Below are 17,586 nucleotides of genomic sequence, written 5' to 3' on the forward strand. Positions count from 1 at the left end.
ATTTTCTGTCTCGTAAACGCCTTTCCTCCTCTCCCTCTTAGCTCTGCTGAGCATGGATGATCTTTCATCCAAAGGTGCGCTGCTACCTCCTACGTGTCACCTATTATTTTGCTATCTGGCTCACAGTCTAGGGGCATTTTGTACACCCCCCTTTCCCTCCTTCCCCCTCCTCCCGACACGCAGGAATGACCCATTTAGCCCTTAGTTGACGTTTTTATCTCACCATCGCAACATTATCAATAATGTACTCATGTCCATACATGTTCTGTTAGTATGTGGTGCTGTGAGCTGCTGGATACGTCACAATATCACTTTGTAGCACCATAATCTCACTCGTTCCTGCTTCTTCCTGCTTTGCTGGTTAGCATCAGTGGTTAATCTCTCGTCTAAAGGTGTACTACTGCCATCTTCAGGGCACAGTTGGTCACTACAACACCTCACAGCTTAGATAACAATAATAAACGCAAATGACGAGTTATCTCGTCAATGGCACTGAGTGAGTTAAAAATGTAAATCATTGTTTTAATAAGAAATAAAATGGGTTAAAAGTGACTAAAAATGGTGGGGCAATGAGATTTAAAAAACCACAGAAATTGGTTAAAAGTTGTAAATTAGAGTAGCCAAAAACAGAACAAGTGGTAAAAGATGTTCGAATTGTCAATATTGGAACATTTAGTATGAACAATTAATTTAAACTGGCAAATTATGGGCATGACAAATAGTGAATGTGGTTGAATCGGCTAAAAAAAAAAGCATGAAATATGATGAAAAGAGGTTATTAAAAGTGACAATAATTGGTCAACATATACAAAATTAAGTAAGAAAAGTGATTTAAAAAAAAAAAAGTTTACAAATGCCAAAATGTCTTGGAAGTGGAAAAAATTTACAGTAAAGGCATTCAAATTTGATGAAGTGGCAGAAATGGGAGTAGTGTAGCAAAAATGCATTTAATGTAGCAAAAATATGGCAAGAAAAAGTGATGAAAATTGGTTAAAATATGGCAAGAGAGGCTCTACTGCCACTGGCTTCATTTGTTTGTGACATTTCTTTGCTTTTCAGGGTCCAGTGATCAGCTGGCTTCTCCATCAGCCTGCCTGGTGGTGGGAAAGGTGGTGAAAGGAGGAACAGGCTTGTTTGAACTGAAACAGCCTCTGCATTAGGAAAGCTACGGCTACGGCCCCCACACAGGCCGCCTAAAGGATTCACTCAACGTCCTGTAGCAGGATTTAACTCATGGACAAAGATGCATCAATATATATTTTGTCAAATTCAGCATGACGACCATAAAAAACATGAGCATTGTTAAAATAATGAGTACATGTTTTGTCCTTTATTTTATTGTATAAGATATTGAATAATACATGATGTACAGCTGTGTTACTGCTATTTAATAAATAAAAAAAAAAACAAATATGAAGGTGTTTGTCTGAATTATTAAAATTTGTGACGGCTTAATTGTTGAATAACCTTGAATATCATGAATATCGACTAATGTGCATTTTTTTTTATTAATAATTAGCTTAAGAGATTTAAAATAATCAACCTCAATCAGGAACAATTTGAGGAACGAAGTTATGTTTTGAAATTTACATTTATGGATGTGAAACTTCCCTAATAGAATATAACGATTAACAACAGTACATTATAGAAACAGTCTCTGATATGTTTATTAGTGCATTTTTACATAGGCTGTCAATGCCATTCCTATGGAGGGTGTTAACAGTTCTAGTTTGTATACAGAGGCAGACTTAGAAGTAATAGAAGCACTTGACTTGTGCCCCAAACTAGTAGGGAACCCCAAGATCTCACTCCCTAAGTTTTTTTTTTTTTGCAATAGGTCAATAATAATTAAAAATAAAACTATATTCATTAACGTGTTCTAAAATGTGATGTCTAAATTCACGCAGGAACCGCAGCATTTAAGTAAGAGGAAGAGAAGCTGACGTAAAAAAGTGTAATGCACACAGTTTCAATTTGTTTCCGTCTAACAAAATATTCAAACATAAATCACAATTTAAAAATATATAAAACGACTGAAACAGGCAGATGCAAAAATACTTATATGCCCAACATAAATAACATTCATGAAAGTTACATACAAAATGAATGCAAGCATTTAACAATTACATTTGAGTTGCCTTTTTTCAAGTAATGCAAAATATATAGATACTTACATATATATATATACACATGTTTAAATGTGTTGGTTGGGTTGGAGACAGTGTTGAAAAATAAAATACCAAACAAACGAGCATACTAAATATTGCTTGACCTCTGAAATGCGAAATATTTCATGATCATAAGTGGGTGGGCCCCTTCAAAAAGTTGGTGTTGGGCCCCCAAAACGCCAATTCAGCCATTTTCTTCTAAACTCATTAAATAGGTCATAAATGTATTCCTTAAAACATGTAAAAAGCCATTCAACCCTTTATAATTTAATTGTGGAGCTAGGCTTCACAAACTGTTTGAAATTTCTGTTTTCAGGATTTAATAGGCGGATTAGAAATCATGACTGCGTTACGTAACGGAGCCATCATTAGCATAAACCCCACCCTGCTGCTGAAGCACACCAAACTTCCGCGGCCGCAATTTGGCCCCTAGCCGAAAACAAACCACATATTCAGACTCAGAGGAAGAAAACGTGTACGCTGGTGCCACGTTTTAAATGAAATGAGCGCTTGTTTTGCACCGCAATTTTGTTTTGTTTTTTTAACTCTAGTGGGCGCGTTTCTGACTCTACCCAGGAGGGATGCACATAATCGTACTCGGGCGTAGAAAACCTTTCCGTTGACTCATCGTTTGGCCCGATTCGTTTTGGATTTTTTCGAGGCTTTTTCGGTCTTTCACAATGCTCTCTCCCATAAACACAGTACGGAGGCGGTGCCCTTCCCGCGTGTGGGCGTGGTTCCTCCGCCTCAAAGTGACACGCCCCCAGCGTTTCACAGCAGAGAGAAGTGCTTGTTTTTCCATGATTTTTGAGACCTAATTTTATATACTTCGCAATTTTTTTCATCTTTCAAATTTGTCTCAGTGGTCAATGACACATGTTTCTCTTGTGTGACAAACTCATAACACACATTTATTTCTGCTTTACACAGACTTTAACCGCCAGTCAATTTGCAGTGCCTGTTTATAGTCGGTTTTACGGTAATGCAGTGCCAGAAGAACATAATTCAAAATAAAAGCAAAACGTATGAAGGTAGTCTGCAATTTCACACGAAATCAATAAATCAATCAGTCAGTCTGTTAATTGATTGATGAATTCATTGAGCAATTAGTTAATTAATTAATGAATTGAGCGTTAAATGAATAAATGAATTGATTATTTACTGAATTCACTTTACCATCTTAACTCTGATCACAATGACGCCTTAGAACACACATGTCAAACTCAAGGCCCGGGGTCCAAATGTGGCCCTTTGGAGCATCCAATTCAGCCCACAAGAGAAATAAAAAATGACAGAAAAGACATGAATCATTGTGTAAATTCAACTCAACAATATTTGCAGTTTTTGTGCTTATATTGCATGGTTCCAGCCATTTTAAATGTTAAGCTGTTGAAATAAACTCAAAATTTTTACTAAATTCTTTTAAGTTTTCCTCAAAGTATAACATAACATTTTCCTTAACTGAATAGAAATTGGTCACAAATCTAGGAAATTTAAAGTAAAGACCATGTTCTATCACGTATTGCTTGGATATTGTTGGTTTCTTACATATTTTTTATTTTATATACACATAGAAGTACAAACTAGAACACATTGATGTTGAAATGACTCGTTTTCCTGCATAAAATCTGTGGCCCACTTGAGATCAAACTGCTCTGTATTTGGCCCCTGAACTAAAATGAGTTTGACACCTCTGCCTTAGAAGAAGGAGGCCATGAAATTTAATCTGTGTGTATAATTGGTCCAACATAAAAATAAACACAATAGCTGGAGTTTCTGATGAGGAATTTCAAAATAAAAGCCCACTTAATAGTAAAATATTATCATGATCCCTCAAGATCAGATTGCAATTGGTGGGAAACTGCCTATTTCCACAAACGAATTTCACTTCAGACTGATAGTACTCCACCTCAGAGTTGCACTCTGATAATTCCAGGCAGATCTGATGTGGGTTTTCATTTTAAAGACAACAATATGACATTTTTACTAATATTTCCCTTTGATTTTGATTTACTTTAAAAGAAAACTGGCTGTTTCTACAAACTAATTTCACTGCAGACTGATATTACTAAATCTTAGCAAGTCACTCCGATACTTTTAGCAAGTTCTGATGTGTAGTTTCAAAATAAAATCCCACCAAATATTCATACATGAGACTTATTACATATGATTTTGGATTCAATTTAAAAAGAAACGCCCTGTAATTACAGGATAATTTCACTTCAGGGTTAAAGTACATGACCCCATGGTGTGACCCAATCTGTTTCAAGACATTCTGATGTGTAGTAGTTTCAATATAAAAGCCTGTCAAATATGAAACTTTACATATGATTTTGAATTCAATTTAAAAGGAAACGCCCTGATATTACGGGATAATTCTACTTCAAGGTTATAGTACATGATCCCATGGTGTGACCCAATAAGTTTCAAGACATTCTGTTGTGTAGTGTCAAAATAAAAGCCCACCAAAGATTATAATATGGGACAAATTATGGGGTCATGTACTAAAACTTTACTATCGCTAGAAGTATCTGAGCACTGACTCACAGCACTGAAACTGCTCTTATCAAAGTGATCAATGACATAAGGTTGAACACTGATTCAGGAAAAGTATCTGTTCTCATTCTGTTGGATCTAAGTGCTGCATTTGACACTGTAGATCATACAATTTTGTTGCACAGATTGCAAACATGGGTTGGACTAAATGGAAAAGTAATGCAATGGTTTAAGTCCTACTTGGAGGAGCGAAGCTATTTTGTAAGCATTGGAAACTTTGAATCTGACAGATTACCAATGTCCTGTGGGGTTCCTCAGGGCTCTGTTCTTGGACCCCTTCTGTTTAACCTTTATATGCTTCCTTTAGGACAAATTTTACAGAACTGTAAGGTTGATTATCAGAGCTATGCAGATGACACACAACTATATCTATCACTGAACCCAGATGACTAAGGTCCCATTGAGGTGTTGTGTGACTGTTTAGAAAAAGTAAACTGCTGGATGAGTGAAAACTTCCTTCAACTAAACCATGACAAGACGGAGGTGATTGTCATTGGTAACAAGGAAAAGAGGACTGCTGTCAGCAATTATCTTGAGTCTCGATCTTTAAAAGCTAAAGAACAAGTCAAAAACCTTGGTGTTCTGATTGACTCAGATCTTACATTCAGCAGTCAGATCAAATCTATCACAAAAACAGCTTCTACCACCTAAAGAACATCTCCAGAGTGAAAGGTTTAATGGCTCAGAAAGATCAGGAGAAACTGGTCCATGCTTTTATCTCCAGCAGACTGGACTATTGTAATGGTCTTCTGACAGGAATCCCCCAAAAGAGCATCAAACAGCTACAGCTGGTTCAGAACGCTGCAGCTCGGGTCTTAACCAGAACAAAGAGGTCAGAGCACATTAGTCCAGTTTTAAAGTCTTTACACTGGCTCCCAGTCAGCCTCAGAATAGACTTTAAAGTTCTGCTGCTGGTGTATAAATGTGTGAATGGGTTTGGTCCAGAATACATCAGTGACATGTTAGTCAGGTATGAACCCAGCAGGTCTCTCAGATCTATGGACACAGGTCAGATAGTGGAGCCCAGAGCTCACAGTAAACATGGTGATGCTGCTTTTAGTTGTTATGCTGCAAAGAAGTGGAACAAACTGCCAGCAGAGCTGAAGTCAGCATCCAATGTGAACATTTTTAAATCAAAGTTAAAGGCACTTTTTTTCTCTACTGCATATGATTGAGAGAGAGATTTTTGGTCATGTTGTTGATGTAATGATGATTTTACTGATGATTTGAATTGATTCTACTGATGATTTCAAATGTTCTTATTGATTTTAAACAATTGAATGTTTTATCATGTAAAGCACATTGAGTTGCCTTGAGTATGAAATACGCTATACAAATAAACTTGCCTTGCCTTGCCTTGCCTATTGTGTTCATTTTTACGTTGGACTTTTTATTCACACAGATGAAATGTCATGGCCTCCATCTTCTAAGGCTTCAATGTGAAGAATTAAGAATTAAGATGGTAAAATTAATGAAGTATATAATCATTTAATTTACTCCAAAATGTTCATTTTAATTAATTAACTCAGCCATGTCCAAACTATTCCAGGGCACGATATTTGGAAAAAATATGGTTCACTGGTGGTACAAATCCATACAAGTCGGTTCCCTCGTGTTGGATCAATGATGTCTATTATGTATCATGTAGTCTGTAGTCTGACCCACGGTCTCTACCAGCTGCTCTTCAGGGCGGCGTCATTATCATAACCGTAAGTGTTAGTATATTCGCGCACTAGAAAACAACAAGCGGCTGAGTAGACCAGTCAAACGCGACGCACGGCTGGCTGGACCGCAGTGGTGGGAGAACATACAAACCTGGAAATGAGACGCGTCTCCTCATGCAGAGGTAATGTAACACTAACAATTATAACCGTAAGTTTTCCGGTGTGTTGAATGAGCTTACTGTGGATGTGTCGGTACCGTTAAACACCGACAATACCAAGCTCATAATGCGTGGTCACCACCGCCTGCTTGGAGCTTCTGACTCCAGCACATACAGACGCAGGCGAAGCTAATGAAACGGTTACAGACACCATGTGTGCACAAAAACTGTCTGTTACACAAGCGTCTGTGTGTGTGTTGGGTGTCCGTGCTGTTGGACATTTGTAATGGGTGGTTTGTGGGTTTAGTTTATGTCTGTAAAGGATAAACATAAAGCTAGCTCTGTAGGTACTAGTTATGCTGCGTTCAACAACCATGGGACGTCACGTCCTTGACTGACCGGGTTTGAGTTAATTACATTTTTCTTTTACAATTACATCTTCAACTATCCATGTTCACTGACGATTACAGTGACTTGCATTTTTTCCCTCAATTACAATTAAATTACGTTTATTTGTATTCTCAGAATGTCAATTACAATTACATTCTCAATTACTAAAGTTAAATTACAGTTAATCAAAATTACTGAGAATTAAATAAATAACCTAATAAAACTTAATCTTCCTCTTGTGTTAGCTTTCTGTTAGCAACTCTTATGATAACAGGTCTTAAATCAGGTGTAAATACAGTAAAAACAAATATCTATCATCTAATTTATTTCCTATCTATTGATTACCTTGTTAGGCTTCATCATCAATGACAATATAGGGTATTGAATATTTTTGGTTTGGGTGTCTGATCCTTTTTTCTGTCAGTATACCCCTCAATTTATTATTTTTTTAAATGGGAAAATGTGGGAAAGTTTGATATGAAATGTATTTTAATAATTGTTAACTACATATTGTGTGTAGAACTGCACATAGAACTGTAGCATGGTTCCCCGGTTTAGCGTTAAATTATATTTGACAATTTTCATAGAATTTTCATGTCAATCACAATTTCAAAGTCAATTATCTGAACTCAATTACAATTTAATTATGATTTCAACAGCAACAGATTTAAAAAATTATAATTACGCCATGATTGTGATGAATTATAATTCATACAAATATAATTGACCACAGCCCTGGTTTTGACTATCACTCTCAGCAACATGCATAAACAGAGAGAGCACCCAACAGCAGCAGATTCACTGAGACACACACTGGTTAACCTTTGAATCCAGACCAGGTTGTCCACCCCACACCCTTTGACCAAATACACCCTGTGTCCACTAAACCACCAGTCGTAATGTTTAGGACTAGCTTCCTGATGCACAATATAACTTTGTAGTATAACTTTGATGTTAGCAGCAATTTCTCCAAGTCCTGTTAGTAGCTGTAAGGTTTTTCTCTGCATTCTTCCTGGTGCTTTTAATTGAACAGCTCTGAAGACAGATGACAATAGTATCATTTCAATGTGGTTTATTCACAAGCAGTTTAGACTGAGTCTACCTGCAGAAGAAGTCTGTCTCTCTATTTTCTGTGCGTGTCTGCGTCTGTCTGTGCATCTGTATGGCTGAACCCTCCTTGTGTCAGGTATGAATGTGATCCAGCCATACAGTGCATACGGAAAGTATTCACAGTGCTTCGCTTTTCCCACATTTCATCATGTTACAGCCTTATTCCAAAAGGGATTCAATTCACTTTTTTCCTCAAAATTCTACACATTATACCCCGTAATGACAACTTAAAAATGTTTGAGATTTTTGGCAAATTTATTAAAAATAAAAAACGAAGAAATCACTTGTACATAAGTATTCACAGCCTTTGAGATCAAGCTCAAAATTGAGCTGAGGTGCATTCTGTTTCCACTGATCATCCTTGAGATGTCTCTACAGCCTAATTTGAGTCTACCTGTGGTAAATTCAGTTGATTGGACATGATTTGGCAAGGCACACACCTGTCTATATAAGTTCCCACAGTTAACAGTGTATGTCAGACCACAAAACAAGCATGAAGTCAAGGGAATTGTCTGTAAACCTCCGAGACAGGATTGTCTCAAGGCACAGGTCTGGGTAAGGGTACAGAAACATTTCTGCTGCTTTAAAGTTCCCAATGAGCACAGTGGCCTCCATCATCCGTAAATGGAAGAAGTTTGGAACCACCAGGACTCTTCCTAGAGTGGTCGTCCCTCTAAACTGAGTGATCGGGGAAGAAGGGCTTTAGTGAGGGAGGTGACTAACAACCCGATGGTCACTCTGACAGAGCTCCAGGGTTCCTCTGTGGAGAGAGGAGAACCTTCCAGCAGGACGACCATCGCTGCAGCACTCCACCAATCAGGCCTGTATTGTAGAGTGGCCAGACGGAAGCCACTCCTTAGTAAAAGGCACATGGCAGCCCGCCTGGAGTTTGCCTAGGCACCTGAAAGACTCTCAGACCATGAGAAACAAAATTCTCTGGTCTGATGAGACAAACATTGAACTCTTTGGCGTCAATGTCAAGTTTTATGTTTGGAGGACACAGGCACCGCTCATCACCTGACCAATGACATCCCTAAAGTGAAGCATGGTGGTGGCAGCATCATGCTGTGGGGATGTTTTTCAGCAGCAGGAACCGGAAGACTAGTCAAGATTGAGGGAAAAATGAATGCAGTAATGTATAGAAACATCCTGGATGAAAACCTGGTCCAGAGCGCTCTTGACGGTTTATCTTTCAACAGGACAACGACCCTAAGCACACAGCCAAGATATCGAAGGAGTGGCTTCAGGACAACTTTGTGACTGTCCTAGAGTGGCCCAGCCAGAGGCCAGACTTGAATACCATTGAACATCTCTGGAGGGGTCTGAAAATGGCCGTGCACCGACGCTTCCCATCCAACCTGATGGAGCTCGAGAGGTTCTGTAAAGAGGAATGGGCCAAAGTGGCCACAGATAGATGTGCCAAGCTTATGGCTTCATATTCCAAAATACTTGAGGCCATAATTGCTGCCAAAGGTGCCACAACAAAGTACTGAGCAAAGGCTGGGAATACTTACGTACATGTTATATTTTCATTCTTTATTTCTGATAAATTTGTAAACATGTTTTTTATGTTGTCATTATGGGGTATTGTGTGTAGAATTTTGAATAAGGCTGTAACATGATGAAATGTGGGAAAAGCTAAGCGCTGTGAATACTTTCCGTATGCACTGTATATCACAGTGCAGTCTAGCTCTCTTCTGCTGCTGACCTTTAGGTCATATACACACTGTGTGACTTTTACCTTTGACGCACTGCCTTTGGTTAAACCGTACTATCTGTCCAAGGCACAAACGGAGTAGTCTACAAATAAACAACACTGAGAGAATGCCAAACATTTGGCTCTTTTAAAGGTCAAATGAAAAACTGGTTATGGTCAAATCAAACCTGTTCTCACTCATAGCAACTCTGGGTTGAGTGCAGCAGTAGTGGGATATGTGCAATAGTAGTGTGTGCAATAGTGAGTAGACTGTAATAGTGAGTAGTGTCTGGTTTCTGAATGTGTTTTTTTTTTTTTTTTTTGATGTATGAAATGAATTAACGTTGTGTGTGGCATTATGAACTTTTGATATTTGTTTATGGTCTTATTTTGTATATAGCCCCTTGTAACCCAGCCCTTTGTGACACGGCCCCATTTGGGACAACAGATGGAAATTAGCCACTGGCTACAGTCTGGCGTGTTTACATTCATGTATTTTTTTCATTCATGTATTTCCATCAACATGCACTGTCCAAATCAAATAAATGAATAAAAATCTGAAAGCTGCAAAGCAGCCAAATATTAAATAACTGCAGACAAGTCATAAACTCCTCAGATGGCAGCAGAAATATCACCATAAAAAGTGCCTGCTGTCTCACAGTGACGTTCATAACATTTTTAATCTCTAGGAGAAACTTCTGAAGTGAGCCTCAATTAGAGAGATTGATCAATATCAGTGTCTGAACATAGCGAGAGCCCAAAATCCTTGTTCCATGGTCCAAAATTGCTCCCAAGTTAACTTATTACTCTGCTCCGCAAATGTTTGCAGAGCGCATTATTTACACACTGTTGAGAGCTAAATGAACCAATAGTTTTCCTACATCTGACTTCTTGTTTCTGTATTTGTACTACCCTGAAAAACAAAGTGTGCTTTTATTTATTTGCGTTGGCAGAAGCTACTGCACATTTTAATCTGTAAAAGTAAACAAGCTCTAACAATTTTACACATTTTAAAAATGTTCCAATTTTTTAGGCCATGGGGGCCAAAATTGCACCATTGATGTTTTCAAAATTTCATACCAAGATGATCAATTTAAATTGTAGGAGTTATTAGTGAATTGAAGGTATTACAGAATATATATATTTTTAAAAGCATATATTTGAAGAATTATCATTATTTGATCTTTTGAATGTTCTTAAATGAGAATCAGAGACATTTTGCAGCGGATGAGAATTACTGCACTAGCATGAGACATAACAGGAAGAGGGTTGTTTGTTTGTTTTGGCATTGAAACCACAAACTGTGTTTATTGATTTTTTTAGAGCAAACCGATAAGTCGTGACTACAGAGCGGTAAACTGTTATCAGTACAAACATGACAAGCTGTTTTAACATTTACTCAGTAGCAGTACTTGCAATTGTATATTTCTAGTTAAATATTGACATGACATGTTGTAATCTCAGGTCCACATATGCAGATTATCATTTTGACAGTAGCAATTGTATTTTTTGATTGTCTACAATTCTATTCTTACTAGTCACAATGTTAACTGTAGATATCAGCAATTTAGTTCTAAGTCGAAATATCAATTGTTGATATCTACAATTGTTGCTACTTATGCAGTGCTCGTAGGAAGTATGTAAGAGAAAAATACACAAGATCACTACAAAATACACACAAATAACAGAGAAACATATAAAACGATGTAAGAAACCACCAAAAGTCACCAAAAACACACACATTGAGATAGAATGATTTAAATGAGATCAACAACACACAAAAAACGACAGCAAAACACACAAAATAAGAGAAAAATATACTGGATAATAAAAAGAACAGACAAACAACAACAAAATGACACCAAAAGCACACAAAATGATGATAGAAATGATGTTGATTAGAGCATAGTCAAAACTCAGTCTTGGTTCCACATCAGAAGGGAGTGACAGGAAATGATAAAAACAATAGAAATAAATCTATTCAAGAGGCACTAAATTCTGTTTCTTTCCTCTTATTTACAAAATGAGATTCTTTAAAATGCATGTTATCACTCATTTATTCCATCATTATGCTCTATTATTGTTGTTTATTCACAGAATTCTGAGCAAAATTCAATAGTCGTGAACCCATGTTGGGTCACTTGGAAATAAAATGGGGTTGCCTGAAATGGTTAGTAATAATAATGTAAAAAATGTTACAGATTAAAATTCTATTATTATTTTTAATTGTATTATTTAATTTGTGTATTTATCTATTTTTGCACGATTAAAAAGACTAATAATACATAATAGCACAATCACAGAAATAGACATACAGCGCTACCGGTTAAATGTTAAATCAGCTTGTCATGTTTGTACTGCAGTTTACTGCTCTGTGGTCACGACTTATCAGTTTGCTCTCAAAAATATTTAAACAGCTTGTGGTTTCAATCCCAAAACAAACTGTCTTCCTGTTATGTCTCATGCTAGTGCAGTAATTCTCTTCCAAACCGCTGCAAAATGCCTCTGATTCTCATTTAAAGAACAATTCAAAAGATCAATTAATGATAATTCTTCTAATCTATGCATTAAAAAAACTATTCTGTAATACCTAAAAAATGGGGACATTTTTAAAATGTTTAAAATTGTTAGAGCTTGTTTACTTTTATAGATTAAAATGCGCCGTAGCTTCTTCCAATGCAAATAAATGAAAGCACACCTTTTCTTTTTCAGAGAGAAGTTTGCAGGTAGTACAATAGCTATTACAAAAAGAAGTCAGATTTAGGAAAACTATGGGTTTATTTAGCTCTTAAAGGGGACATATGCTAAATCCAATTTTTTAGCCCTTAAATGCATTTTGTTGTATATTTAGAATGCTTAGAAGTACAGAAAAAATCAAATTAGTCTCTTCAGGTGCTCCGTTGATATCTTTATATTCTGTTTTGGTCATATTTTTCAATCTGTTTTGATTTTTCTATTCTCTATTATGTTTTTTGAACTATTACGTCACAGTATTTGCAGCAGAACTGCCAAATTAGGACATCGACTCCAGGCCCAACACTTCGAGCAATCCGTAATTTTTATTTCTCGCTGCGATTTTGTAGTCCAAGCTCAAGGATGCCGAAGTTACGAGAGGAGAAATCAAAATGTTCGGTTGTTGGATGTAGTAACCCACACGCTTCCTTACACTGTCTCCCAGCATCAGAACCTTTTCGAAGTGCCTGGTTGAGTTTTATTTTTTATGGAAATGTACCCACATCTGTGGGTAAGGTCATTTTTGTGTGCGCGAAGCACTTCACGGATGACTGCTTCAGCAACCTCCGCCAGTATAAAGAAGGATTTGCCGAAAGACTTTCTGATTGAGGGTTAAATTCCTTCTATCTTTGGAGACGATGAACAGAGCACTTCGGTAAGCTGTAAATAACGCTAAAAAGTGTGACGATAAGACGTCATTGTTTTGTTAGCATTAGCAGTTGCTTAGCAGTTGCACCGTCTTCAGACTTCATATATTAGCGCTGTGTGCTCGTTTTAGATCCTTGATGATGTGGCCTACGTGATTTAATTTAAGTCTAAAGTTTTCATTAGTCATTTCATTTTGCCTTTTTGTCTCCGAAAAGACTGTATTAAAAAGTATTTTGTGACGTTAGCTTGGTGCTAGTGTTAGCGTTAGCTCGATGCTTGTGTTGGCTCACTTGTTAGGGTTCTGCAGGTTCATCATCTTCATTTTCATCTCGCTCCGCCGGGTCCGACTCTGGCTCGAACATTTCAGGCTGGATGGACAAGTCTTTCATTGTTGACATTTTGTAAATAACCTCTGAATAAAAAGTTTCTGCACCGCTACATAACCGTATCTCTTCTATCAAACTACAAAAATGGCCGAACAGGGTGGAGTTGAACCAAGTGTCACCTCTGTAACCTGAAGAGGGGGCGGGGTATGGACAAGTTGCTCTCAGAAGAACATCAGAAAAGGGGTAGAAAAGTGGAGCTATAATAATGAGGAATTCAGACCCAAGCATTGCAGTTCCGCTTTATATAGACCACAACTGTATGATTTATATGTAAAAAGAAAGGATTTAAAACCATGATATGTCCCCTTTCACAGCATGTAAATATTAGACAATACAAAACCTTAAAAACAGCAATGCAAACAAAGTATAATAGAAAGCAGGTTCCTTACCACACAAATGAAATTGAATACATCACTAGAATCTGCTAACCATGGGTGAATGCTCACCCTGTTTTGCATGGGTTTCTCCGGCTTCCTCCCACAATCCAAAAACATGATTGTTTGGTTGATTTGAGTCTCGAAACTGCCCGTAGGAGAAAATGTAGTAAGTAATCTTTATTTATGGAGTACTTTTCACAGGTAAAACCCACAAAGTGCTGTACAAACATTTCATTATCATCCCGTCTAAAGAGAACATGGAAGAACAGTCAGAAATAACATGGCAGACAAGAACGGGAAAACTGTGGGTCGCCAAGGGCATAGGAGGCATCCTGTATTTAGATGAGAAAAGGGAAAACAACATAAGGAAAGGTGAGGGGAAAACAAGCAGATTATGAACTGAATTCCCTAAAGGAGAATAGAACTAGGAAAAAAACCTCTCAGCTACAAAAAAAAAAACACAGTTAAGATAACACACATTCACAAAACGAAACATAGCATGTGGGCAGGTGGGAGTTGGTCGTGGGGCAGGGGGTAGGGGACGGGGGCTGGGCGAAGAGGGGGAGAGGATATCCAGGCCCTGGGGGGGGCGCAGCGTGCAGCCAGTGGGTGCTTCTCCACACTTCCATGAGCTGAAGGGAAGGGAAGGGGGGTTGGTAGAGGGCCGGCGAAAACCAAAGCAGGGAAGGCGTAGACTCAGTAAACTTTGCTCTCCTCTGATAGTCAGATGTTATGGTTCAGAGTCAAGAGTTCAGCTGGCAGTTGGGGATAGGAAGGGGGAGGGGGAGGACATAGAGTTAGATCTGTAAACTTCCCTGTGGGATTAGACGCATCCTTGAGCTGGCGTGTTGGGGAGGCCAATTGGTGATAATGAATGGTTTTTGTTACAGGCTAGCATTCTTTCCAGTAGCCTTGGAGTCCTGGTCACAGTAATCCAATATTGTGGGATCAAACAGCAATTGGCGAAGACATCCTCTCTATTCTTTCATGATAGTCTGAGGGTGCTTTCACACATGCCTCTTTGCTCCGCACCATGCTTCTCTTCCTCGGATACTTTGGTCTTTTTGCTATATGTGAAAGGTCACTGGAACTCTGGTGTGGAGCAAACAAACAAACTCTGGTCCTCTGAAAAATGGAGGTCTTGGTTTGGCTCAAGCGAAGCATGGTGAGGTCTTTAATCATGTGAGAAAGCAACCAGGACCAAACATAGGACTTTACATTGAAGTGCAATTGTAACGGATCAACTCCATCAGTGACAGAGCAGCAGCCCTGCGTGCCTGCCATCACGGCAACAGGTACGAGCACACACTCACAACCCAATGTTCCAGCACACAGCCACACACACAAATATCCATCCATCCATCCTTCCATCCATCCATCCATTCATTTTCAGAGCCGCTTTGTCAGCACACAAACGCATCGCAAACATTTTCTCACTCCCTTTCGTGATTCTCCCACATCATTAATTTACTTATCTCTGTTTTCCCAAACTGTTCACATGATCAGAGATGGCTGCACATTCGACTGCTCTGTTTTATCCAAGTATGCATTCTGATAATTCACACATTACACATCTTTAACGGTAAGTTCCCGGTGATATGACGGCTCTGAGCGCTGACAGGTGGAGACGGAGCGGAGTCATCTCTGTGTTTAGGTAGAGCATTAGCACAAGTTGTGGCATCGTGTGATTATGGGTTATTTTGAATTATTATTAATGACTTTTCTGGGTGGATTGTTTTAGGATTTCCCTTGGAAAACATAGGAAGAGAGACCAAATTCTGGACGTGACGGTGCGACTGTCAGTAGTGACAGGCGACATTGTCATGGCAACGAACACACACACACAGAATTTCTGAAAAATGCATTTATCCGACAGAAGTCTATGGAGGTTGAAGTATTCTATCGAATCGGCGACCGAACGTTTTTCCCTGTGTTGTTGTTGTTGAGAAAGTTTGGTGCGCTTGGCCAACAGAACGTGTGAACGCGGACTGGACCAAATTAAAATGCAGATTCACCGCCTGAACTGCACCGAGTCCACCAGACTATATGTGTGAAAGCTTCCTGAGAGTTAAGAGCCCTGCCAAAACCTTCAGTGATGAGTGGCAGTCTTCCCAAAACAGCTGCCAATGTAATACAGATTTTACGATAGATCAGATAGCCACCAGCTCCAATTAGCATGATCCCTGCTACCATGATTCCAATCATGTAGATATTCTTCACGTCCTCAATGGAGAGTAAAGACAGACACATGACCTTCCACCGGTCCCAGGAATTCATCGTGTATCAGTCTGGAAACGTCCCATCAGGACATGCAGGGTCACCTCAGCCTGGTCTTTTCATTGGAAAAATTTGATCAATAGCACTGAGTGACCAGCTGGCCAATTCCATAGTTTTGTATGAATACGGAGAGAGTCTCCTAATGGCACAGACAGCTGACAAAACAAGCTGGTAGCTGGCAGCAAGGTCAGGTCAGGAGAGCGGTAGAAGAAAAATGCGACCGCCTTCACGAGAAGCAGAAAAGAGTGTGAGTAGTTGTCTGTGTGTTGCCCTGTGATTGACTGGTGCTCTGTCCAGGGTGTACCCCCGCCTAGCGCCCATTGAGAGCTGGAAATAAGCACCAGCAAACCCCTGCGACCCTGAAAAAAGGAACAAGCGAATATTAAAATAGATGGATGTCGGTCACTCTATCAGTGTCATTGTACATAACATATTTGTTTCCTCTTATTTATAATCAGTTACTTTTCTTTGCTGCTAAATCTGGTTTATTTTATATCTGATAATCAGTTATATAAAGTTATGGTTGATAAATATCTCTCTGACTTCCTATATTTAAACCAGATCAAGCTTGATGATGTAATCATTGATTACTGATCGGAATTATCTATTCCGAATTAAAGTGTTCTGCTTCGTGTTTACATGGAAATGGTAAATCCAGAACGAGGTTGACGTGGATAGCAGGTTTGTTCGGTTTTACACAATTTTGCTTTAGGTCTGGGGGTTGGGAAGGCTCTGATTGGACAGGGGGAGAACGTGATGTATCACGTCTATAAGGAAAAACACACAACCAACCCTTTATTGTCGGCTGTAACACAGACGACCACACAAGAACTGTTTTCACCTTTATTTTAATTGTAGTTTTGAAGCAGCAGCTAGACATTAACACACGGTTTCAATTTGGACCGCGGAGTGGAAGAGAGATAGGAATTAATCACCAGTAAAAAGCCCAGGAATAAACCAGCCACCTAATTCGGAATTAACTTTAATTCGGAATTAAATTAGCATTAGGAATTATGTGTTTACAAGGTCAGGTTAAAGAGGAATTAACTATTATTCCGCGTTAAAGAGGAATTAATGCTCCCTTGTAAACGAGACCACTGTGTGAGGGACAGCGCCAACTCTGGGGCACACGTGCACAGCGCTCTGCAACCATTTGCGGAGCAGAAAATTTTTTTTTTTCTCCTGCTGGTTCAGCGTAGCCTCACCACATGTAAGTAAAGAAAAGAACTTAAGGCAATAAGTCTTAACATGTATTTATTTGTATGTTATGGCGGTTTCCATTAATGAGTTGAGACAGAGTTCAGCTTTAGTGTTACTGGTTCAGCAGACACATGGTTTATCAGCTCAAAGAGAGTGGGATGGGCAGACTGGTCTGGGATTTAAAGGTTAACCAGTCTGTGTCTTAAAGGTTAACCAGTCTGTG

At 38.7% G+C, this 17,586-nt stretch overlaps 2 protein-coding genes across 2 annotated transcripts in view; both read left to right on the forward strand.

Moving 5' to 3' along the window:
* polr1a (RNA polymerase I subunit A) overlaps positions 1-1,350 on the forward strand; it is a 62,746-nt gene extending 61,396 nt beyond the window's left edge. The window contains exon 36 of the mRNA XM_028459277.1: positions 1,060-1,350. Coding sequence (XP_028315078.1) covers positions 1,060-1,160 — 101 coding nt within the window. The 3' untranslated portion in view covers positions 1,161-1,350. The remainder of the gene's footprint in view (positions 1-1,059) is intronic.
* Positions 1,351-6,438: 5,088 nt separating this feature from the next.
* Positions 6,439-17,586, forward strand: part of st3gal5 (ST3 beta-galactoside alpha-2,3-sialyltransferase 5) — a 32,059-nt gene continuing 20,911 nt past the window's right edge. The window contains exon 1 of the mRNA XM_028459018.1: positions 6,439-6,570. Coding sequence (XP_028314819.1) covers positions 6,563-6,570 — 8 coding nt within the window. The 5' untranslated portion in view covers positions 6,439-6,562. The remainder of the gene's footprint in view (positions 6,571-17,586) is intronic.

Source organism: Gouania willdenowi, chromosome 10 (assembly GCF_900634775.1).
Source record: "Gouania willdenowi chromosome 10, fGouWil2.1, whole genome shotgun sequence".
Taxonomy (NCBI): Eukaryota; Metazoa; Chordata; class Actinopteri; order Blenniiformes; family Gobiesocidae; genus Gouania; species Gouania willdenowi.